At 34.7% G+C, this 24835-nt stretch overlaps 1 protein-coding gene across 1 annotated transcript in view; it reads right to left on the reverse strand.

The window, feature by feature from the left end:
* Positions 1-49: 49 nt before the first annotated feature.
* Positions 50-24835, reverse strand: part of LOC117113662 (glutamate receptor 2-like) — a 26824-nt gene continuing 2038 nt past the window's right edge. The window contains exons 2-17 of the mRNA XM_033257070.1: positions 23309-23473; positions 21858-22133; positions 19908-20086; positions 17732-17785; positions 16489-16656; positions 15982-16137; positions 15044-15148; positions 14376-14486; positions 13049-13255; positions 10425-10822; positions 9739-9937; positions 9258-9508; positions 6764-6881; positions 6156-6293; positions 2204-2302; positions 50-397 (exon numbers count right to left, since the gene is read on the reverse strand). Coding sequence (XP_033112961.1) covers positions 332-397; positions 2204-2302; positions 6156-6293; positions 6764-6881; positions 9258-9508; positions 9739-9937; positions 10425-10822; positions 13049-13255; positions 14376-14486; positions 15044-15148; positions 15982-16137; positions 16489-16656; positions 17732-17785; positions 19908-20086; positions 21858-22133; positions 23309-23473 — 2690 coding nt within the window. The 3' untranslated portion in view covers positions 50-331. The remainder of the gene's footprint in view (positions 398-2203; positions 2303-6155; positions 6294-6763; positions 6882-9257; positions 9509-9738; positions 9938-10424; positions 10823-13048; positions 13256-14375; positions 14487-15043; positions 15149-15981; positions 16138-16488; positions 16657-17731; positions 17786-19907; positions 20087-21857; positions 22134-23308; positions 23474-24835) is intronic.

The raw sequence follows: 24835 nt of genomic DNA on the forward strand, positions 1-24835 counted from the left end.
TATTACTAATTTACCGACGCAATTTAGTAATACACGCACTTTTTTTTTCTTGGTTTATTTTTCTCTTAATATAGCTATACTCCTATTGTCTCAGTCTGATTTACTATCGCAATATATTACTGTAAACTCGCAAGCTAAGGGGCAAAACGTATTTAATATCTGACTTCAATCCACAACGCTGAGATGTATCACGTGTTTTAATAAGTAAAAATGTAAGCATGTTGCACTTAATTCTCAACACTATTATTACATGAATACGCTTATTATTACAGTGTACTACGAGCAACGATCGGAAGCAAGCCTAATTACTGCTTCCGTGATGGACAGTAGTTTACACTTCAGTTTGACCGAGTCTTCTGTTACTACAACGTGTCTCCATTCCATGTAACTTCAACATCTGTAATACCAAATTGATAATGTATATATTAATATATTAATACTTTAGTTGTCTGCTAACGACAAGCATAATGGATTAACGCATCTAAATTAACATTTGATATTGCTACCAGCGGAAAATGATTAACGCATTCAATGCATCTGATATTGCTGCGACAATTAACACCATCTATGTTGAATCCTTTGATATATTGGAAAAAGCCTTATTTTACATAAAATACAAGGAAAAACCGATTCAATAAGTGACAATCACATTTATATCCTTATTTTCCAAACTATCAAAATTTTGTTTGGTGCTCAGTAAAATTTCCGATCTCTTCATCATCATTCTCCCAATCATCTTCATCATCATCCTGATTCTTATCATCATCATCAACAACAACTTCTTCACCACGATGACTTCGTTGCCATAAACGACAAAAATATTACTATCTCAGTGTTACGAATTTGCATATTACTATATTTTATTCACCACCACTTGTCATTTTGTCATCGTCAGTAACCAATCTACCATCGTAACCCAGCTACCATCGTAACCAACCCAGTCACCATGGTACCATTGGCATAAAATCACCATGGTAATATCGGCATTACGAATATCGTCATGTTAACGTCTTCTTTATCAGCATCACCACTACTACCATAGTTATCATTCATAATTCCATACTCCATCGATTTTATTATCAGCATGTCATAATATGCATTGGCGTATTTAGGGGGTGTGGACCCCAAAAAATCTTGCACCACCAGTCGCTTAAGCATCCCCCCCCCCAACCCTTGAAAATGTTCGAAGCAAAAAAACTCACGCTCAAGTAGTTAAAACTGACCACGTATTACATTATATTGCGAGTTGTGCTCCCCCTCACTAAATCATCGAGGCCCGCATTTTACATTCGCGCCTCCATCAGCCACAACCCCGCAATTTCAAGACTCCTAGATACACCACTGCATATTATGCTACCCCTGTACCATCGTCATCGTTAATGCCAAATAATACTATTGTCACCAACTTCACTAAACCAATATCACGTATAAAATCTATTTAATATACATTTTTCCTCTATTTATTATTATATTTATTCATTATTATCATTAACACTAACAATACCTAAAACTAAAATGTGCAGCATTCTATTAACTTGATCGATATTGGACTGTTTCTTTTTGAATTCCGATAACCTTGATCGATATCCAATAAACATTCTGCTTTTTGAATTTCGATGACCGACTACCGATGCCCCGAGGGGTCAGATTTCCCCGACGAAAGCAATGTGGGCGTGGTCGAGCTTCGATTAAAAGGTTTTGAAAGTGGTCCAGGGGCGAAGCCTCCGAAAATTTTAACGATTTAGGGGTTTCAAAAGCTTATTTAATCGATTTTAGAGTCTACTATGTAAAATACATATAATTTCTTTTTCTCCCCGACGGTGGGACTCTGGCCCCCAAGGTCTCCCCCCCCCCTACGCTGGCGCCACCCCTGCTTATAACATTGCAGCAACGTTATTTAAGCTTGGTTTCCATACAATCGCAAGACGCTATCACCGGCAGCTATCCGGTGATGCTGATTGGTCTATCGAATCGGGGAGTCTTCCCGATTTTGCCGAGAACCGCTACGCGGTTGCACTGAAAACACTGTAGCGACAGTGTACCGATTTTAAGGAAAAGGCTTTAGTCGAATATTACGTATTTTTAAATAATTAGGCCTACTTAATATGGTTCTAAAGAACACGTTTCAACACTAAACAACAACGATATTATAACGTTACATCGTTAGCTTGGTGTATGTTTTTGCTGTATAATAAATACGTACCTGTTCTCTGGTTTGCAGCATCGGGTGGTTTGCTGGATCGTCGTCCCGCAATGCCATGCTAGCTTTACTGATCGTTGGATATGACGTAGATTTGCTTGGCTACAAATCAAAAGAATCGTAACTATAAGTTTGTTTGAAACATAGAACGTAGGGCGTTTCTCATTGAAATAATGAGAACAGATGTTTAAAATTATACAGCAAGTCACACAGGCATTAGCAAAAATGATGGTATACTATAGTGGTGTTGCTTGGACTACGTTTGATGAAGATCTGAGCACGAAAATTGAATAAAGCGGATGGTAGAAACCTGTGCAAAAACAGTATAGAAGAAACAAGAAAAATTAAATCGGAACAAAAGCATTGGATTTTATACAGTGAAAGGATAAATAAATTTTAGCTGTATTTATAATCATTAGATGCCAATTCAAATAATGTTAAGGTGTAATCGTGATAACAAAATAATATTAATAATAATAATGTAAATTTAAAAAAAAGAACCAATACAAAATAGTTAGCGCCTCCTTATTTTAGTCAATCAGAACGAAAGAATTTATCAGCTACATTTGCTAAGAACCACTTATTTGATGAAGATCTGAGCAGGGACTAAAGTGGAGGGGTACCGGTAACACACTGTGCAAAAAATAACAAAAACAAAAAACAAAAACAGAAACAAAACAAAAATTAAAAAAAAAATCGGGGAAACAGGACAATAAGAAAAACATTGAACAAAAACAATGGCTTTAACACAATAGACGGAAAATAAATGTTAGCTTATGCAACTTCATTGCATGTCGATTAGATTAATGTTTAGTGTGATAGTGTAGCAAAATAATATTAAAAATAATATAAATTTATAATAAAGAAACAGCATAAAATAGTAAGCATTCTGCTCGATTAGTCAATCGGAACGAAAGACTTTATCATGCTACACTTGCTAAGAATCGCTTAATACTTGTTCATGCCATTAACTATCTCTTAGATTACGAGAATAAGTACTGAGGGATCCCCACCGGGGATTTAAAGATTCAGGATGGCTTGTGTTACTTAGAACCACAAATACTCTATAAATCATTATCTAAAAAGATAATCCGTAAACGCTAAACATTTTTTTTTTAAAATAATTTAACGTTGTTTTTAAAGTAGTAGTGAAATAATAACGTGGGTTTCCAGCACTTTATTTGAATATGTATTTATTATGTTTTCTTCCAATAGGTTGTTACTACAGAAAGTAGAAAACACTGCTCTTCTGTGGCCATAGTTGGAGTTGAATAGATGTTTGTATTTAAGCTGAAAATCATGCGTGATAAGGAAAATTCCCAACGCAACGGAAAAAAAGTTCCACAATAATGTAGGCCTAATACTGGTGTCCATTGACCAGTAATCGATAACATTTTGTTCAGAAGATGGATATTCGAGCGTGCAATGACCATCCTGATAACCATCAACGTACAAAAATTGATTTTTAGTTCCATAAAATTTCTGAAAATATTCATTAATTAAAGGTGCATGAACTCACTCATGATTAAGCTCACTTGAAAATCAGCGAAAGCTCGAGAATGAAAAGTAAGTTAACGTTTTTATTCAAACATTTTCTGATCATCAAAAACAAATTCTAACAAATACAATTTAGAGATCCCTATGAATCTTTTCAATAACATTAATTTACATTAGAAGATAACAGTGCCAAAATTCATATCAGAAAATACAAAACATAGACATAATATAATTTCAAATGACTAATGGCAAACATCATTTTTTCCAAGGCTTGACGTAGCTGAAAAATTGCGAACTATCTATGGAATGCATGATACTCGCTTAAAGTAGTCAAATTCGGAGGAATTTAGACATGTTGGCGACACTGAATATATATTTTATTGCAACATATCTTGTTAAAAAATATTTTAAATAATTTCACGTTCTACACTCATTTTCTATTTATTAGAGTCCAGTACATTAGGACAATGTTATCGCCCTGGAATGCCGATTTTCATTACCACTAGGTTTTGTTGACTATTTGAATCATGTTAAACTTCGTCGCGACGAGAGCTTAAGATGATTTCACACGTTTATAAATAAATCTTATGTATTTTTGACGCAAATTCCATAAACGCAAAACACCCATCAGGTTTCAGTGTGAAAAACTTCAAATCAAAAGCGTGACTAACCACATAAAATATGTAAGTATATATTATAAGTGTTTTTCTTTGTTCTTCTTTTGCGGTAAAGTCATCGCCTTCATCTATCAAAATCTTCATGCTCTAAACATAACACAATACACAGATATACATTCGTATTGTGCATATGACGTACTGAAATATGTATATTATTCTTGTTATATTTTTCTATATAAAATTTATGATACATTTTTAATAGCTTTCTTTTGCTGTATATACAAAAGCTTTACAATATATATATATATATATATATATATATATATAATTAATAAATATATTCATATTAAATATTATGAATTTAATACAAAGATATGTCTATATAAATTAAGTTGCTGATGGTAGATAGTCTTCACAAACTTATACACACTAATAACAATTTACAATTTAATTTTATCTGATTGTAAAAAAAAAAAGTTTAACGCTACTCTGTCACCACATTCGATTTTTAGCGTGAACAACTTCAAATATAGACGCGTAACATCGCAAATGTTATTCAGAAGCTGTAGCTTTTGGTTATGTCAAGTTTTGTGTTTGCGTTTGAAACGCGCTAGTAGTGTGTAGTCACTGTGTATTGTTATATAATAACTCACTCGGTAAAGCTTATAAAGACGCAGGCCCTACGCTATGATTCAAAAAATTCATTTATTGGCGGCAAAAGAAATGGACAGGAGTTAATTAAGATCACTGCGTACGGATTACAATCATTATTGATAAATTCAATTACAGTTTAATGAGGACCGATTTGCTTCGAATCGTTCTCATTAAAAAAAAAGTTCCTTAATAGAGGCTTGAAATTAGGTATTGTGCACAATAATTATTTAATTGTAAGTGTAATGAGCTTCGGTAAATGAACCTGATATCCCTGGACCGGACTGAAACAATCGCAATGTGAGTGACACTCTGAATGACTTGGCGTGTTTTGAGCGCATGGTCGCCATGCGCCCTCTATACACGCGCGCTATCTCTGAGTAGATGTCGGTTCATGCCTCCATAAGTTTATTCTGATTATAGTATGGTTGTTCACTGGTGGTTGTCGATTTATACAGCGCACAAACGCAATAAAATTGACATAAACAGCTGTTCTTACATTTAAAAAAATGTTTACTTGCAGAAGCAACGCGCTTTCTGAGGTGATGCCAATACGCCAGCTACGCAAACACTGCGCAAATAGCATGGTTCATGTACTCAAGAGCAATTGGACACATCAATGCAAACGCAGCTAACGAACTACACAGAATAGCGTTGCATTTTCGTCAACGCGTCTAAAGTTATAAATAAAGTTATCAAGTGTAACTCCCACCTTTGTTGAAAAAAACAAGAGCTATTTTGATAGACAATACAGCCAAGGGATCTACTAATGAAGGGAGAGAAAGAGAGAGAAACAATAATTATAGCAGGATGCTAGATCATCATGCCCCATGCACAATGACGAAAATTGTTATTTTTTTTTTTTTTTTTTTTTTTAATGGACGATCACCAACTCTCTTTTTTTACATGGCCTTATGATAAGATATTTACATTTTCATTTCGTGGCTCAAATTGTGTTTGTCTTTGTGTGTAAAATGGGCCGCAGTCAGGCTTTATTTCAAGACGAGTGATTATCAGCGACACGATCATATTTCAGAAGAAAAGCATGTAATATTTGGCATTTTGCTTTGGTTTCTTAATGCTTTTCTGCTACGTTATTATTTCTTCAATGATAAACTATTTTGCACTAATTATACGTTACGTGTAGGATCGCAGAAATGTCATTTCGTAGCGATATAAATTGCTATTACCTTTCTTGTCTGACGCATGTGTTTACGACTCCTCATGCAAAATTCCAAGATGGCGACAATAATTGCCAGAGCAAGTCCACAGATGAGAATATAAAACACACCAGCCACGCTGCTCAGTGTGAGGGCGCTAGCTGTACCCTAGAAATAAGAAGTAATGTTAGTTTATCATAAATTGTATTTATTTATTTAAGATTAATGATTTTTATATTCGTTTGACGTTAAGCTAGCTTTAGGTTTTTTTAATAAGGATTTTAACAAAAATAGTATAGTTTTAAATTATTGTTATCTAGTACAGTCAGCAGAGTTTATCGGGTGATTCATTTTCATCAACACACTTCTAATCTTATCATTTTCTTTCTTTTTTCCCTTTTTTTTCATTTTAATAATTTTAATCATCAAGGGATTTTGGAATTTTTATCTAAAATAAACTTTATAAAGGAATAAATTTCAACAGTCCCAAATATTAAAGGGTCGTCTATATTCACACCATCAAAATGTATCCGACAAGTCTTATATAGGCGTGATGTATCATATCATATCATGACGCCCTTATGTGGGTGTGATATTACATCACCATGTTCATACAGGCTGAAACATTAAAGTACTACCTGGGAATTGGAGTCAGTTGGATCACAGTTTCCTTTGAAGTACCACCATTTTTTCTGTAGATGTTGTAAGGTATTATTCCAGTCTCTTAGTTCCAGAAGAGCAAGTGTCAGTTGTTCTCTAAATTAAAATAATTATCAAAATTTGCTTATAAATTGTAATTTATTGGTGTAATTTTTTTAATTTTTTTCTTGCAAATGTCTTTGTTGTCCAGCACCACATTTCTTCATATCGTAAACTAGTATTCTATATTTACAGGCCTATAGTAACACCGAACTCAAATACTGTAGGTCAGTTCAAGCGCCAGTAATGATTAAATCCCTTTCTCTATTTTTTCAACCTGGCTGACGTCACAATAGGACATAGCACTAATACCGCATGGAACGGAAAGTCATAGATCAATGTCTTTAAATTAAAGGTTTCTGGTTTAAAATATGACGGTAAGATATCTTCGTTGTTAACTGAAAATTAGGACCTGATTTGGGCCGAATTTACGTTGTGCTTAGGGACGTGTAAATCTGTGCTAGAGTCTCGTTTTTTTGTTTTTTTGTTTTTTTTTGTTTGTTTTTTTTTTTTTTGGAGATCGTTAACTTTCTATCTGTAAGTTCATTAGTTTCAACGATGCATGACGAGTAAACAATCAGGGTATCGAATGAGACGTGGCAACATATAATATGACATCCTAATAACTACCTTGTTTCATGTGCACTGGAAAAGTTTCTGTGTCAGCAAATGTTTAAAAAGCCTACATTTTAATAAGTCATTAAATATCATTTGGAGATGATACAAGAATTTGTTTTTATCTTTGAGATTACCAAACAGGTATGCTGATAAACCTATCTAGTCATTTTCTCTTTCATATAATAAAAAAATATATATATCATTATTAACAAGATCATACGATAAATACGATACTAATGTTTAAAAATCCTACATTTTAATAAATCCAACCATTTGTGCATGTAAACCTAAAAATTTCTCTTTTTGATATGGGTTTTTAAAAAAACTAATATCACTATTAACAAGATTATAACTACACTCAAGATAATAATACAACCATTTGTGCATATAAAGCAAAGATCTTATAAACACAAGATAGCGTTCTCCGGGATTTACGCGTGCAAATTCTGTAATAAAGCATGAATGGCGACCTCTTGCTAAATTGGAAACTATTGACCCTTGACCGCTATCCTCTGAACAGCAGAACAGGAACCATCTCAGATCCATGGCAACAGATAGGACGCCCTCTTCCAAAACTGATTACTTTTTCTCTTTGGTATAATAGCGCATGAATGGCGCCCTCTTGCTAAATTGGAAACTTTTGAACCTTGACCGACGCTTCTATTTGTTACACGTAAATCGCGGAGAACGCTATCTTGTGTTTATAAGATCTTTGATATAAAGCTAAAACTTTTTTTTCATATGGGTTTTTAAAAAAAACCATATCACTATTAACAAGATTATAATTACACTCAAGATAATAATGCGATACTAATAGTTATAATATAATAAAATTATCAAAATAACAATAACAGCAATAATATATAAATAACGTTAATGACAACAATAAATATTGATAATAATAAAAGAGAGACACTTAAATAAGGATTAAGTTTGCTTTTGTAAATATTTTCTAGTGGAAATTTCATTATGGTTGTTCTTTGCATTTTTATTTTCTCTTTGTTTTTCTCTCAGAATAAATATAGGCCTACTAGATAAAAAAAATAGAAAACTGATACTAATCCACTGAAATCGGTTTGCAATTAATTCCTCTACAGAGATTGGCTTACTAGTTAATATGTGAAGAAATTTATGTTTTTTAAAGAACATTTTCCCAAATTCAAAAATGCTGCGTCTTACTCCGTCCTATATTTCCCTATTATCGGGTGATGCACAGTGTAGCTATGTAACTATATGATTGATAGGCCTATGTGCAATTCTCTAACATATTCCTACTTTACATTCCAGGCGAGATATAGAAACTGCTTCAGATAAATTACATACGCAATTTTGGCCGAGACGGGAGACGACATACAATATGTCGTGTGCTTTAAGGTGTGTAGCATTGAGGTATGAACAGAACCAAATGAGTATGTTTTAAGGTGCATTCACACTGATTCCAAATAAAGTTTCAGATAGGAAGGCTTACTGAACCGATCAGAAAATCGAATCAGTATGTACGAATAGGGACGCTGGCGTTTAGCGCTTCGGAAAAGCGGTCCGAATTTCGTTACCCTCTCCAGTCACCCCCAAAAAATCACTGTCAAGTAGTTAAAAATCACCTAAAATCATCTTATTTTGCGAATTAGTGCTGATAATCGAGCCCCCACCCCATTAGTACCCCCATTTCAAGACTTCTAGATACGCCACTATCCCATATTAACGACAAGCGAAGTACATATTCATTTAAGACAACATGGAAACTCTGGTTTGTGCCTCGTCAGCACAGACATTACTACAGCATTTTATACATTACACGTTAAATGTTCGACAAACCTTAGCTTTGGTAAATTTGGGGAAACAGCGATACCGTAGCCTTTCGAATCCAGATTGCTACCGACTTTCAGCGTGTCACATGGTAACTGCTGGTTGTGATATTCGTTGACAGTTGATTCTAAAAGGAAGGCGTACTTTCCATCTGATTGGCGTACGCGGTTGACGCCTTGTTGGTTGGTCTTGACAAATGGGGGCGGGTCGGTTGATTGCATAAAATTCCACATTCGTTCGTAAACATGAATCTTTGAGTTCTGTAAATATTCAATTTCAATTTAATTAAATACCTATTAGCCAATCACATTTTTTTTTTAATATGGGCACCATACACATGTTTGTACCATACGCATATTTTACTATGTCACCTAAAGTTGAACGGAAAGTCTTTGGTAAGATTTAACAACGATTAACTTTATGCAAATTATTTTTTTGATAGAACATAGAAAAATATTTCTGAATAAAACATAGGACTATTTTGCAATACCTTGAAAAACTCAAAAGAAGCTCCGGAAGCCAGTGTCCCGTATGTTATATCTGTTTGTTTTGCTAAATCTTCAGCGGATTCGATCGGTGAATCCATCCGCTCAACAGTTAGAAACGCGGCCAGATTAGCGGTGTAAGAAGAGATGATGATGAGTGTAAAAAACCACCACACGCCTCCAACGATCCTACCTGATAAGGATCTGCAGAAAACAATAATAAACAGCATTGACTTCAACTTTAGTGATATAGTTAAATGCCTGTTTTTATAATAACATTAAAAACTAAAGAGGAAAAAAGTTGGTATTAAAATGTGAATTCGTTTCCATTACTCCCCAGAGCACTTCATTTCTAGCCAACTACTTAGAGTGGCTCTTAGCCTTGTTTTTAGGATTTCCCGCAAAAAAGTAGGTTCTTCTAAATCTATATTAAGGTGCAGCAGAAAAAGAACTTAACTTATAAAGGGGTCCGACCATTTATAAAGATGTCATTCTCATCAAACATCGATCATAGAAAGTGGATATTTTTTTCTAGCATTATGAATCATTAATGCACTTTTGAATTTAAGAATCAATCAATTATAATTGTGAATGAGTTATATTTGTCCAAAAAACATTGAGCCAAGAAACATATAGAAGCCTACTGTCATTGTACTTTAGATGTTTGTAGGTTGATGGGAGTTCAATTTACCGTGGAGATATTTCGCAACCTTGTTGCATAAATGCACCCATCGAAAACCATAGACTGTTAAATATTCCAAAGTCATTGGTTTTTGGTTCATCTTCTTCTGTTGAACTGTCTTCCACTGGTGTTGGGGAAACATCCCCATCCTCTCGGACAGTATACCACTCTGTTGGGCTGAACCGGCTTACCAGGAACAGTACCACGCTGACTCCTGTATAGGCGAATATAATACACAACCATATTTCTGTCGATAGAGGGCGGAGGAAGGAAAATGGATCGGGACTTGGGTCTAGAGGTTTTTTAACCATGATACTTATTCCAAGCGTCATAAACGGCTTCGTGAATAGGACGTCCCGCTCTCTCTGTGCGTTGATAGTTAATGAGGCTACAGCCATGTCTGCGGTCTGTATAAAAAGAAAATGTGAGAGATTCCATAAAAACACTGTGTGCATTTCATACGCAATTTAACACAATCCAATAAAATTCAAAGCCGAATTTAGCTGGTCTCAGCCGGTCAATATGAATCCCCAGTATCGCCTAATTATAAAGCGACAGGAAATTTACCGATAGCATATTTGCCAACGTTTTAGGGCCCAGATTGATTTAATGAATAAATAAATATAAATATAATCTCTTAAAATAGTCTAAGATTTTGGAGTACACTGTTAAAAAGACCATAGATACGAGTTATAGGCCTATCCGCAATATCACATTGACCAACCTCGAGGTCGGGGGTTCAAAACTCTCGCTGTGCAAGTCGCTTGTGCCCTTGGGCAAGGCACTTTATCTACGGTTGTCTCTCTCCACCCAGGAGTAAAAGTGGGTACCTGGTAGGTTCAAACACAGCCTGCGCTGAATACAGCTGCAACATTATGGAATTCCCCTATGGGGCCTGAGTGTGTGTTCCATATGTGCTTGATCCAGTGATCCGGGGTAATAATGTTCAGCGTATAGAGAAGTTTGATATGCGCTATATAAGTATACAATAATAATAATAATAATAATCAAATCGACAGCATGTATTTGTATAGGCCAATTCCTATTTCTAAATATGAGATTTTATCGAAATAACGAAAATTGTTTTTTTGTTTTCGTGTTGAATTTTGAGCGAGCTTTAAACACTGTCATCGGGAGAATGAAAATATTACTCACGTCTAAGCCCTCGCCTAAAAAAAAAATGGAAAAATATGATGGGCAACTACATGTGTAACTATTTCAAAGAAATCCCATGAGTTTGAATTATTAGCTTGTGCATTCAAACTACAAATTTTATTTAAAAACTTCTCAGTTGTGCTACTCTATGCCTATACAGGTCATTTCATATGGTACTAATTAGCAGTTCATTTAAATGACGTGAAAATGTTAATTGTACAGTACAACATTAATGAAGATATAATGGTTAATACAATAACATTGCCTATGGATAGAACTGTCATTTTTGGTCGGTAGAATCGTAAACAAAAGAAACTCGGTTATTGGTTGATATTAGTGAAAGCTGGTTAGCGAGCTAAAGAGAACAAACAAATAAAATATATGATATCAAAATGCCAATTCTTATGTAAATGTACGTTTTCTAGGGCAGATACATCTATTTCAATAAACCTAATCGGCTCTTGGCGAACTAACTATAGTGTCATAGCTGCAAGGTTAAAACATGAAATTATCGAAAGATTGATGTAAGAAAAACAAAATTAAGTAGGATATTAATTGACAATTTTTACAGTAAATTACAGCCCACATGTCGTGTTGCTTTAACCTATTTATTTGTGTTTATTTGACCGATTTTTCCCTATTTCCAGTATTCAAGATGTTTTGAATATCAAGTCGTGAGTATTTTCAAATCTAGGCATCCCGGCAGTTAAGTTAACTCGTGTATATTATATAAACTTATGAATTTGATATTAATTGTAATGTGTTTTAAGAGATGGATGACTTGGCCTTAAAGCTTATATTAATCTTTTAAAAGCATTTACTAATCAGACACAGACAAACCATTTGTTCACTACTTTACAAAAGTTTTACAATAAGAATCTTTATATTTAATTACCAGCCAATTTAAGATAAGATACTCTTTATTGGTCTTTTCACATGTAAAAGTACATAAACGGAAATGTTACTTGAATCTGGCATAAGCAATTAGAAAATATTTTAACACCAAATCGATCATCTAATATTACACCAAACAAACATCAAATTACTAAATGCAGAAAGATAAAATATTTGAAGATACAGATTTAATTATAATTGAAATTAGCGAAATTAATGTTTACGCTACTACTCATTACAATATTTAAATATTACCGGTATATATTAATTCAAATTATAATTATTATTAATATTATAAATAATTACATTTACAATGAATTGAGTTGAATTTCAATATCAAAAATACAGAAAATAAAAAATTACAATATTAAAATTGCACATAAATTCCATAATTTATGGCTTAGTGTAGCCTAAGTAACATAGAAGGATGTGGCTGGCCTTTTTAAAGGATGGGACTCAAATAAATACACATGCCTAGGCCTATTAATATAAAACCATTTAATATATTAACATTTATTAAACTATTAGACAGGTTACTTAGCGAGAGTTCTTCTAGGAGAAAGATAAAAAACATGCATGCGTACCCCGTCTTTAATTTCACCAATCATCCCATTCCATCTGCCCAGTGTCTCATCGTACGTCCCGTACTCGCCGTCCTTTACAAGCTGTAATTTATATTTAAATTTGAGATGTTTTGAGAGCTCATCCAGTAGATCTTTACAGTATCCCTCGTATTGCTCGTTACCGTCCGCTGGAGTTGTCCCTACCTTTTTTATTAGAAATGGTTTTTCCTAAAACAACAAAGAAATTCAAAGTAACATTCGAAGGAAATTTCAGTTTATTCTCTCTTACATTTTTCATTTTGGTTGTAGAAGCACACGCCAATTCTCTATGAAGTCAAGTAACGCTAGTCATTGATAAGCCACGACATTTCTCAGAAACCTCCGGGCAGCACAAGGATCAGTGATGGCTCCAAGAATTTGCCAACAAGAGGTCTAATAAATCCAAAAGGAAGATCCCAACTAAGGGCTCTTAGAGACTGCGATCATGGTTTAAGATTAAAATCCCTGAGTAGGATTAAATGGGGAGATTTTATGGTTTAAGAGAGTAATAGTTGGGCCTTAGTCCACAATATAAAACAGTCAGCAAATTAATGACAACCTCAAATGCCATCAGACGACAGGAGGTTCATGTGTGTCCAACGGAAAAATTCCACCACAACACCCCCCCCCCCACCTCTTCTCCACCGCACACGACCACCCATAATGGCACTGCTACTGATACCTCAATCAAACAACAACAAAGACTACAACTGGAAAACATTAATAAACTAAGGATTAGTGCATATAGAGCAGAAAAGTGAGTCTTAAAGGATCATTTTTGAAAATATTGATATTGACATGAGCCTGAAGAAGAAGGGCGACCTCTTTTGACAAATATAATTCATGGATATCATGCTCATACCGGTACACTTATGTGACAATGAGTTGTCATTTATCTGCCCCGAGTTCTTGCCAATATTCATAGTTTCTTATAGAGGGCGTTTTACAAAAATTATATACAACCATTCAAAATTAATATACTCATGTATTACAGTATTCGCTAACATGTTAATGTTCTCGGCATGTGAGATAAAGTCACTTTTCTCAAAATTCCCTTTATTGGCGACAAGTCAATGGACTAAGCCTCGGACGAAGGCATCGTAATTAAATCATACTAAGTGCTCATAATTCCAATATAGAAATTGTTTATACAATGTATTTACAACATTTTATGTACATATATCATTTGTTATTGTTATTATATTTATTTTTACTGTTATAACATGGGCAGCTGACTCTTTGGAGTTATTGTACTGTGAATGACTGCATTAAATTGCCATGGTCTTGATCAAAATGCTACTGTACCTACCAAAATTGACGTAACTGTAAAGGTACGATTTTGAAGTGTTTCGTTATTATCGGGTGTGCTAAAAACTTTCTGTCTTTCAGCTTCCGTCAAACTAGAATTCCAAACACCAATCTACGAATAAGTACATAATAACATAGCTGAAATATGCTACTCATCGTTATTTTGTTCGAAATTTAATTTGAGTATAAGAACTCAAGACCGGAAATTAATATTGTATAGGTCTACTACATTATGCATACGTCAGTGTAAAAACAAATGAAAAGTACCAAATATGCTTTTAAACACCGGTGTGTATAGTTTTTGCTAGGATAATTATGTCTATAACGGTTTGTTAACATAACCTAGTCATCCCTGGTGCGTAGTCATGAGTTAAAAGTAGATAGCAGGTTAGGAAACGTTTAACTGTTTAGTAACGTTCAACTACGTTTACAAACAGTTTTGATTTACCATTTTAGATGATTATTCATTTCAAAGTTTATTTCAACATATTGGTAAATTGTTAATATCGTCTGATATGTAACATTAAAATAGTGCTAATTTAATAGTCTATATATACATTATGGCGTTACTTACAAATTAATATGATTCATTGTTTGTAGGCCTATGTTTCCGCATAGAGAAAATAGTGGTTTCAGCGAGTAAATGAAAGCACTGTGTTTGATTCTAACCTTAACAAGTCCTGTACCCCGAAGCCTAAGCACATCAAGGGTATAGTTGGTTCGATCTCCGATGGCATTGAAAGCAATTCTTCCTGAAAGCCCTTGTATGTCAACCTACAAAGAATTATATCAAACAAATCACGTGAACTTGTTATGCATAAGGAAAATGATCTGACAGGCATCTATTAACGAGAATCAAGTCTATATAAAGACATTGACGTTTAAACTGTGGATGTTGCTGAAGTGGTATATACAGTATTTAAGCTAGTGCTTATTTTGAAGTCAGTTTCCTGTGTTCAAATCCTGGAAACAACATACTTCTCTCTCACGACAAGAGCGACAAGATTTTGTGAGTTTTATATTGTGACTACAATATCGTATTGTTTATACGGGATTTTTTTTTTATTATTATATCAGTACCGCTCTACTTGTTTGAGATTAAATTTAATAGAAATTGAACTCGAAAATAATGCTCAGTCAAAAAGTATAAAACTGCAAGAGGTCCGACTCTTGGGGTTTCGTTGAAACGCAAACCTATCTCAAAAAGTACTACCACGAACTAGTGGGCGCCATTCAAAAGAAGAAGAAAGGGGTTCGTATCGATCGCGTGATGCGTCTTAAAACGCATTTTAGAGTTTCGACTCTATTCGTACTGTTCTAATAAAGCGTAGGGCGGTTCATTAAGTTACTGTAAGTGTGCTTAACTAATATATTATAATAATCACCATAAGCATAATCTTCATCATTATTATCATAATCACCATCATCCATACCATCATAATCATTACCATCATCATCATCATACCCATTATCATTATCATCAGACTCATTATCACCATCAATATCATAATTCTCATAATCATTCTTATCATCATCTTTATTATCAACCTCATCATCATATCATCATCATAATCGTTATCATCGATTTATGATTGATTCTATCATACCTTCTTCATGTACTCCAGCATCAATGGTCCTCTCGACCAAGCTACTTTTTCTTGACAGTTCTGTGGTGGCGCAATTAGGCTTACGTTTTTCTCCTCAGCCAATCGCAAAGCTTCTACAATCGTGTCAACCATATCATAAGTGAGAATTGCTGTTGCCTTCAAAATTTGAAATAAAAAAAACGGTACTTTTTCATTACAAGTATCTTAAACAAGATAATTCGTTTTTCATTATTAGTTACTATTCGCTTAGTAACAAAAAATGTCAGTATTACTTGATGTAATATTCCAGGGCCGGGGACGAAGCCCCTGAAAAATTTGACAATTTAGGGGTTTCAAATGCTTATTTTTTATTTATTTATTTTATTCTGTTTTACTCTTTTAATCGATTTTGTAGTCTACTAATATTAATTTGTTCTCCCCGACAGGTTGTGGGGGGGGGGAGCTCACACCGACGAAGGCCCTACCTCCCCACCTCCCAGCTGGCGCCTCCCCTGACTCAATATTTACCAGCAAAGTTCCCTGATTTTTAAAAGCATCAGGATGAAGCTTCCTGTGCTTCTCCCATTTCTCCTCAAGTCCTTTGTAGATGATGTCTGTGGTCTGGAAGGAGAGTCTAAACGCCAAGGTGGTCGCCCCTCGATACTTCATGCTTTCTTTATCGATAGTCTGCGAGTCCTGGAATCAAGGAGATTATTAATGTGAATATTTAAACTACCGTTACAGTCTTGAATGAATGATGGTGTGACAAAAGCGGAAACTATAATTAAAATTAGTAATGTTGAAGAACATACCTAGTTTCAATAATGTATAATGTTTTTGAAAGAGTAATGCCGGGCACTCCCATCTACCTGGGACAAAGGTTCTCCCTGAGAGACAAAGACCAAGAAAAGGATATATAATGAAGAGTATGAGCAGGGTGGGGAGCCTTTGCCTGACATAAGAATATAATGAAAGGCAAAATACCATTATGTCTAAAAAGAAAAGTATTCAACCAATGCATTATCCCAGCCATCATATATGGAAGTGAAATTTTGGCCATCACAGAGAACCTTCAACTCAAACTCGCAGTGACACAATACAAGATGGAAAGAAGTAGATTGAACATCACACTTAGAAACAGACAAACACTCAACTGGATTAGAGAACAGACAATAGTCAACGGTTTGGTCACAACGATTAAAAAAAGGAAATGGAACTGGGCAGGACACATCTCACGACGTAACGTTAACAGATGGAGTGTTTTAATCACCGAGTGGACACCTTACCTATGAAAAAGAATAAGGGGAACACCAGGGAAAATATGGAGAGACGAGATAGACCAATATTGGAAAACCTGTAATTTGTCAATCATTGCACAATACCGGAAACTTTGGAAAAGTGATACTGAGGCCTTCATCCTGCAGTGGATTGACAATGGCTGATAAAGTAAGTAAAGCCGGCCACTCACTGCGTCGTAACGACAGTTGGCCGACGAATCCAACTACACTGCATGTGAACGCTAGACGACGCGATACCATCTGCTGATGCTGATCGTTAAAAACGATCCGTTGCGCGCGCGTCGTGGCGTTGCGTTCTCTATAGAATCGCATCGACCGACGACCGATTTAGCCGGGCGAAGTGAGTGCCCGGCTTAATGTTTAAGCATTTGGCCCTGTGTGCACTATGACCCTTGCTCTTGGGAAATGAGCAAGGGATTGTCTCCTGGTGTACTGCCCAGTTTACCACCATCGTGCTGTAGGTAGAAACTTACCAGCTGAAGAAGGACAAATGTATACAACGCTGTATTTACACCGACCACATCGACCTGTAAGAATAACAAAAATAGATTACCTTCATTGCCTTCTTTTCCATTTCAATACTATTCACTTAATCATGATTAATACATTTATTATTCATAAATTATAATATTTATTTAGCTCAATGTAGAGATGGCAAACAACACATTCATCGACTATGTAATAATTCATTTTTGACTCATCGATGCGTGGAAGAATGCTGTGCTATAATATTCGTCATTCATCATCAGCAGCAGTATGAACGACATCAGCATTATCATCATAAACAGCACAGTCATTATCACCTTCATAATCATTAACATCTCTATCATCCTCCACATTATCATCGGTATCATCATCATCAACATCATCATCATCATCATCATCATCATCATAATCATCATCATCATCATCATCATTATCATCATCATCATCATCATCACCTCATACTCACCCTCACCAGAATCAAATTTAGTAAATCGAATTCAGGAATTTTAGTGAGTTGAAATCTTCCATATTCAATATGATGCAGTTTAGTGTGTCATGTTTTCGTAATGGTTACATGTATGCATTAAGTATTCCGCTTAATGCTAAACGTTGCAATTGTCAATAGCGCCATTATTTGATTATAAATGAAGAGTGACGTTATTCATTATCTGGCATTTGTTGTTGGTGATGATAAAGACCTAAAAAAATCTCAGTAAGACGTTGAAATTCATATGAAAATTATGTATTTGTAAGGCATGCGAATGTCCATATTCAACATATCAATCTGTTAGATTGTGTTAGTTCGTGAAATCACAGTAGCGCGTCAAAACGAGCGCGTACTGGTTGTCAAGCAATTTTGTATTCTTTACCACACAAAAAGACCTTAACGACAGCAGTGCGTATTTTGACGCGCTTTTTTTTAATTTCACGAACTAACACAATTGAATTTAATTGTGTTAGTTCGTGATGTGAGCGACGATATATTCGCGTGCTGTACGTGTCCATAGCATCTAATAATAATACCACTCTCAAATTTGTGTCAGTACATCCATAATTGAAATGCATTTGATTATTTTAATGTGTTGTAAAACTAGTGTGTAGTAACGTGCAGTATATACACACGTCTTGCATACATGCTATCATATCCCATAATTCACTCCAGACATAGTACGGTATCCCATGACGAATCTGTCGCCATCTTTGATATTTCTTGCTACACTTTTACAATTCCATTTGATTGAAATAATGGATAGTATACGAATGAACTAGATACACCTTACAGCCAATTAACTAAACTGTCAATCTTAATACCCGACATAAATCGTATGCTATCACCTAAATTTTAAAGTGATTATAAATGATATTAAATGGTGTTGATTATTGATGATACGATAATTGGTTTTATCGCTTGGTATGGTGCTTACATAATAAAAAGATGTGTATAAGAGACAGGAGGTGAAGGCCACTTTGACAGATCTTTAATAAATCATTCAATCAGAACAGAGCAAGGATTTCCCGAGTTTTAAAGCTTAACTTAAATAAATACATTCCATAAATCAGGATAAACAACTAAATACTACCAATTGTCCCATTTAATAAAAAAAAAAAAAAAAACACTAAGTATGAAGTGAACACCCTCTATACCAATGCTACAAATAGATTACATTGCAACAATAAACAAAACTTTATTATATCATTCTAATCTATAGACTAACATACTGCTCTACCTTTTGTCAAATAATCACTGATACAACTAGATAATGATATAGCATACTCTGCATGTATTCAATGTGTTTTAATGGGATTTTATTTCATTCATTGAATAATGGGACATGGGCTTTAATTTGAGTCCTTTGGTGGCTGAGTTTTCTTAGCCTGCGTAGGCCTAGCCCATTTAATTTTAAATAGTTTTGCATTATGTGGCCGTTTGTTTTTTTATGGGTTTTTCTCATTTGCCTTTTAAAATTTATATATATATATATATATATATATATATATATATATCTTGTATCTTGTATATATCGAGTATATATTGTGTATGTATGAGGTGTTGAATACCGTATGTAACTTGCGGTATGTTACTTCAAATCAAAGATACGTCGTTGATGTGCCACATAATTTATTTTCTTTTTATTTTTGGAACACGTAGGGTTGCTTACTTACGATCTCCATTGTTGACTGTGTTATCGGCACATCTGCGTCGATAACAATATTGTAGATTTTTAGCCTCATCAACTCCCTTAGTGCAGCCTCGATTTCATTTCTATCGCCGATCCTACGAAATGCCACGTTGAAATCTTTCAGTGAAAGCCTTTCTATCAATGCCTGGAGCCTAAATAAAGCTAATAAAAAAACACATAATAGTTGTTCACTATTATTGAAAATATATAATAGAGGTCTACATAATAATTTATAAACTTGGTTGACAAGGTGTCTAAATAATATAATAACGGTGTCACATGGATTCGGCCCCATGAGTTTTAATCAATTGTGTGTCGGCTCCTTCCTTCCTTATTGCGTAAATTTAGAAAATTCAGCTCATGTGACCGGATTCATTAAGAATCTAGGATGTGCCTTAATGAGTATTTACTCTCCTGTTAACGACCATCATGACAAAAATATCAACCATGGGCAAAAATCGGGGGGGGGGGTATTTGGAAGCCAGAAAGCAAGCATGGCACGAATGCGAAACGAGAGTCTATATAAAATGAAACTAAATCCAAATACCGATATTATATAAGCCAATCGGAGGGAAGAGGCTCACAGACTTTCCCCAAATTAATGAGAGGCAGTCGGCAAGCCACATCAGAAAGATTCAATCAGTTATATATACAAATCCAGACACCAAATATCTATCGGGGGAGGGGTGGCTATTAGAAAGCCATAGAGCAAGCCACACCCTAGAGGTTCCATCAGACACCAAATTATTATTATATATTAGTATAATCATTAGCCTACCGTAAACCTCGAATAGAAGCCACATGGGCTTAATCTCGAGAAGAAGGCCATCTCCGAAATGAAAACTCATCCCCTCTTTAGTTTGCAAACGTAATCTCAAAAAGGAGCCCCATAGTCTACTTTTTCAAGATAGTATGGGCCTTTTATCGAGATAGTACAGTTGGCCTAAATGCCTATATAGACTCATGCATTTCAAAGAAACAGAAATAGTTCATTAATTTAGGTGATTTAATGCTATATAATGATTTTGTAGATAAATTACTCTACTGTAATTAAAAAAAATATATATTATTTTCTTGATTTTTTTTTAAACAGGATTTCATGGTTGAAACATTTTTTAGTAGTCTTATAGTTTTCTATTATTAGTAATCTCCAACCTTTACAGCAATCAATTTGGAAAGTCCAATCTTTACTTTGCAAAAGTAATATTGAAAAGATTACCCTTCTCCAAAAGAAGCCCACATAAAAGTCCTAAAATACGAAGCCCAATGCTTCTATTCGAGGCTTGCGTTGTTTATAATAATTACAAACAGCACAATAACAGTGTAGTAATGATTCACCAACTTCACTGGTCGTATTGTTACTGTAATGTACATGTGTTAAAAATAAACACGGACTTGCGAGAATAACGAGCACTTAACATTCAAATCCTCATAAATATCACCATTATTATAAACGGCCTCTGGAGAGTTGATTTTGTAATAAACGGCCCTTAACATTGTATTAACGAAAGCGGGCTAATAAAAAATGCATCATACTTCAGCACAACAATGCACGTCTAAAAATTAACTCTGTGAAGAGCTTGGGAGAAATACAAAGTATTGCATACTCAAACATTACAATCTATAAAAAGTGGAGTGGCTTGTGACCCATGACGGACTATGTCTGCGCGATCTGATTGTTGGCTTAGATCTTGCAATGGGTTCAATTTACCTGCAGAAAATAAACTCGATGCCCGCCTTTATTCTCTTGGTGTTTGGACCCATCTACAAGGGTTATGCATAAGGGAAAACTCGATTTTTAAGCGAAGGGATTTTAGCAGGCAAAATAAGTGATTTTCAATTACTTGAGGGTAATTTGTTCTCCAAAGAAATTGTTTAATAGGTTCGAAGGAGCGGGAGGGGGGATTGCCACTGATTAAAATCAAACATTTACCTTCGTCATGACCATAAAAGTAAGCAAATGCATTCCATTTTTTAAACTTCATCAGGTCGATGAGGGCGTCTATGAGTGGTGGCCTCACCGACACCATGAAATCCAGATTGTCCTTGTTCAACGCTTCGGTCTTGGCGAAACTGGGCGTGATAAATGGAACTGCAAACGCAGTACTGTAGGAGGCCATCGTCTGCACAGTGTTGGAGTGTACTACTGCCGCAAAACATAACGGTCCTGTATTTTTTATGTATTTACATGTATTGAAGCATTTGCATACTGAAATAAAATAATTGGAATATATATATATCTGTAAAACGAGATATAAATTATTCAAAATTTTACATGTGTGTATCTTAAACAGTTAGAACACAATAACGTAATTTAAAGCGTTTCCACTGTAACGAATATAGATTCGACTAAGTCACCTTTAAATCTGAAGATGTGTGTATTTCGCTCATTGTATATCGTTGACCTGAAATTAAATGCCACAAGGAATAAAACTCTTCATGAATATATCGATTTAAATGTTATCTCCGATTTCCCGCTACTCTTATTTTACAATGATATGTCCCAAGACAAGTTGTTGATACCGTTGAGAGGTGTTGACAATAAGCGGCTTTTGATCAACATAGCTTTAGGCTCTGCCCACACTCTATCACAATATGTGACAAATAAATGAGATATGCCCATATTTGGGTGTAATATGATATATGGGCACATCACACAAGTTTGATAGTGTATAAGAAGATAAAATATTTCGAAATAATGAATGAATTAGTAATGAAAACAAGAGAATACATAAATTAGTACTAGTCTAATTCTACGTTTAGAAACATATATTAAATAAACAAAATAATTACTTTCAAATGAAAATGTATTAAGATAACATTAAAATGAATTTAATGAGTCATTAAAATTTCCATTGTATTTGATTTATTTAGAAGCATCTTATCGATTTCTACGGAGTGAATACGAAATATTTAAAGTAATGGCTGACGCTTAACGTTGTAGTAGTAGAAGTAGTACAGTAGATGATGATTATGATGATGATGTTGATGTTGAAGTTGCTGTTGATGATGATGATTATGATAATAATAATAATAATAATAAGAATAATAATATAAATATAAATAATAATAATGTTATATTTATATAGCGCATAACTGCACATTGCCCCTATGCGCTTTACAGAGAAATAATATAGGCCAACTGAGAAAATGCAAATGACAATAAAATAATAACAATAAAATAAAATAAAAATAATAATCATAATAACAATAACAACAATGAGACTAAACTACTCCTATTCCTTAAACTAATTAATGGTTGGCCGTTGACTCCGAGGCCGTCCGACTCAGATGGTGATGCCACTGATGTTGTGGAGGGGTTATAATGATGTAAATTACTATGCACCATGCTTATATGCGTATTCATCATAAACTAATACTTACTTAGCCCAGACACCACGAAACTATCCGATAAGTCACCCCTGTCAGATAAGGCTGCGATTTGGTATTTGTGAAGGGTGGAGTTACTTCGTACATTGTGCTGGATAAGCGCCCTCTTGTATGATATCATCGTTTGGTTGTGCATGTACCCTTCCGGAAAAAGACCACCTACTCATACAAAAAAAAGCATGTATTAAAGTCAATTAATGTACCTGTAAAATAAGCAAAATGTTTCTCTGATAAGGACTATACCGAGGCCAGTGTACACAATGCCTCTTATGCACTATAAAGAACCCAGTACATATTTCGAGCCGAGTAGGGGTAACCAGCCCCTGTTGTGGGCAGACGAGAGATTGCTGATACCGGTTTACCGAGTATAGCTCAGATATGAAGAGACCCTTAGGGAAGAAAGAAGTTACTGTGCGAGCAAGTCCACACTTCGAGCGCTTTGAGACTTCGTTATAAAGCGCTATAACATATTTGTTAATACAAACAATAAATCGATGTTCCACAGGTGAAACGCTTCAACTGTACAATAGTCCAAAGCAACAGTATAACGATTATCTCTTGGAAAACTTTTTTTTTATTATTATTATTTTTAGTTTTTATCGTTGAGATTTCGGACCGTAAAATTAATTTTAAAGTCGCTCTTCCCCTTCCGGGCATTTAATTTCTCCTCTGAGTTTAAATCCATTGAATTTACTAGCAGTAGCGTATCTACAGGGGGCGTTTAAAGATATTTTTTGTTGACAGTTGATTAAATTATTTAAACGCAATTTGCGTTTTCTAAAGCGCTTAAACCAGTTACAGCTATAGGTTAAACTCAAAAAGTTCCGTGATATGCATGAACAATTTTTGCTTTCATTCATTGAATCGCTATGAACTGCAAGGTCGGCTCATGTGGTGCGCAATGGTTATGAAATAAACCCGATCATTCCCCATTTATAAATGCACTTATTTCACTGTTCCCTGATTATTTACTTCTCTTTGCATAATAGAATGACTCCTGACAATGAACACACCGCGTCGAACGTAACTATAACGAAGTCACAGTCAGGCTACCATAATTGAATTATGGGAAATATAATTATAATGAACAATATATGGTAATTAATAACCATCATAGGACGATCGTTAATGAGCGTTATCTATACTTGCCCGCCAAGCCACATAATTGGGTTTGGAGTTTGTGCGCACATTAATTTGGTTATATTTACCTAACATGCCAAAAGATTTCTGAATAGCAAAATGATCACTTTCATTTGCATAGACAATCATTCCACAACACACAACTAACACAAACCGGTCGATTGAAACTGTGAGACAATCGCTTGACATTTTTCTTATCGAATGGAGAGATATTTTCCGTGTATAATTTGTCGAAGTGGATTCTAAGTAGACCTAAATATCCTACACTATTAATAATAGTGTAATAATTCTTGCAACTTATTTTTAATTATGGCACGATTTTGTGAAGATGGTAACATGCTATAAAATGAACTCTGTTGAAATTTTAAATGTAAAACATGC

Source organism: Anneissia japonica, unplaced genomic scaffold (genome assembly GCF_011630105.1).
Source record: "Anneissia japonica isolate Jap-2015-1 unplaced genomic scaffold, ASM1163010v1 scaffold1665_len535045_cov187, whole genome shotgun sequence".
NCBI classification, from domain to species: domain Eukaryota; kingdom Metazoa; phylum Echinodermata; class Crinoidea; order Comatulida; family Comatulidae; genus Anneissia; species Anneissia japonica.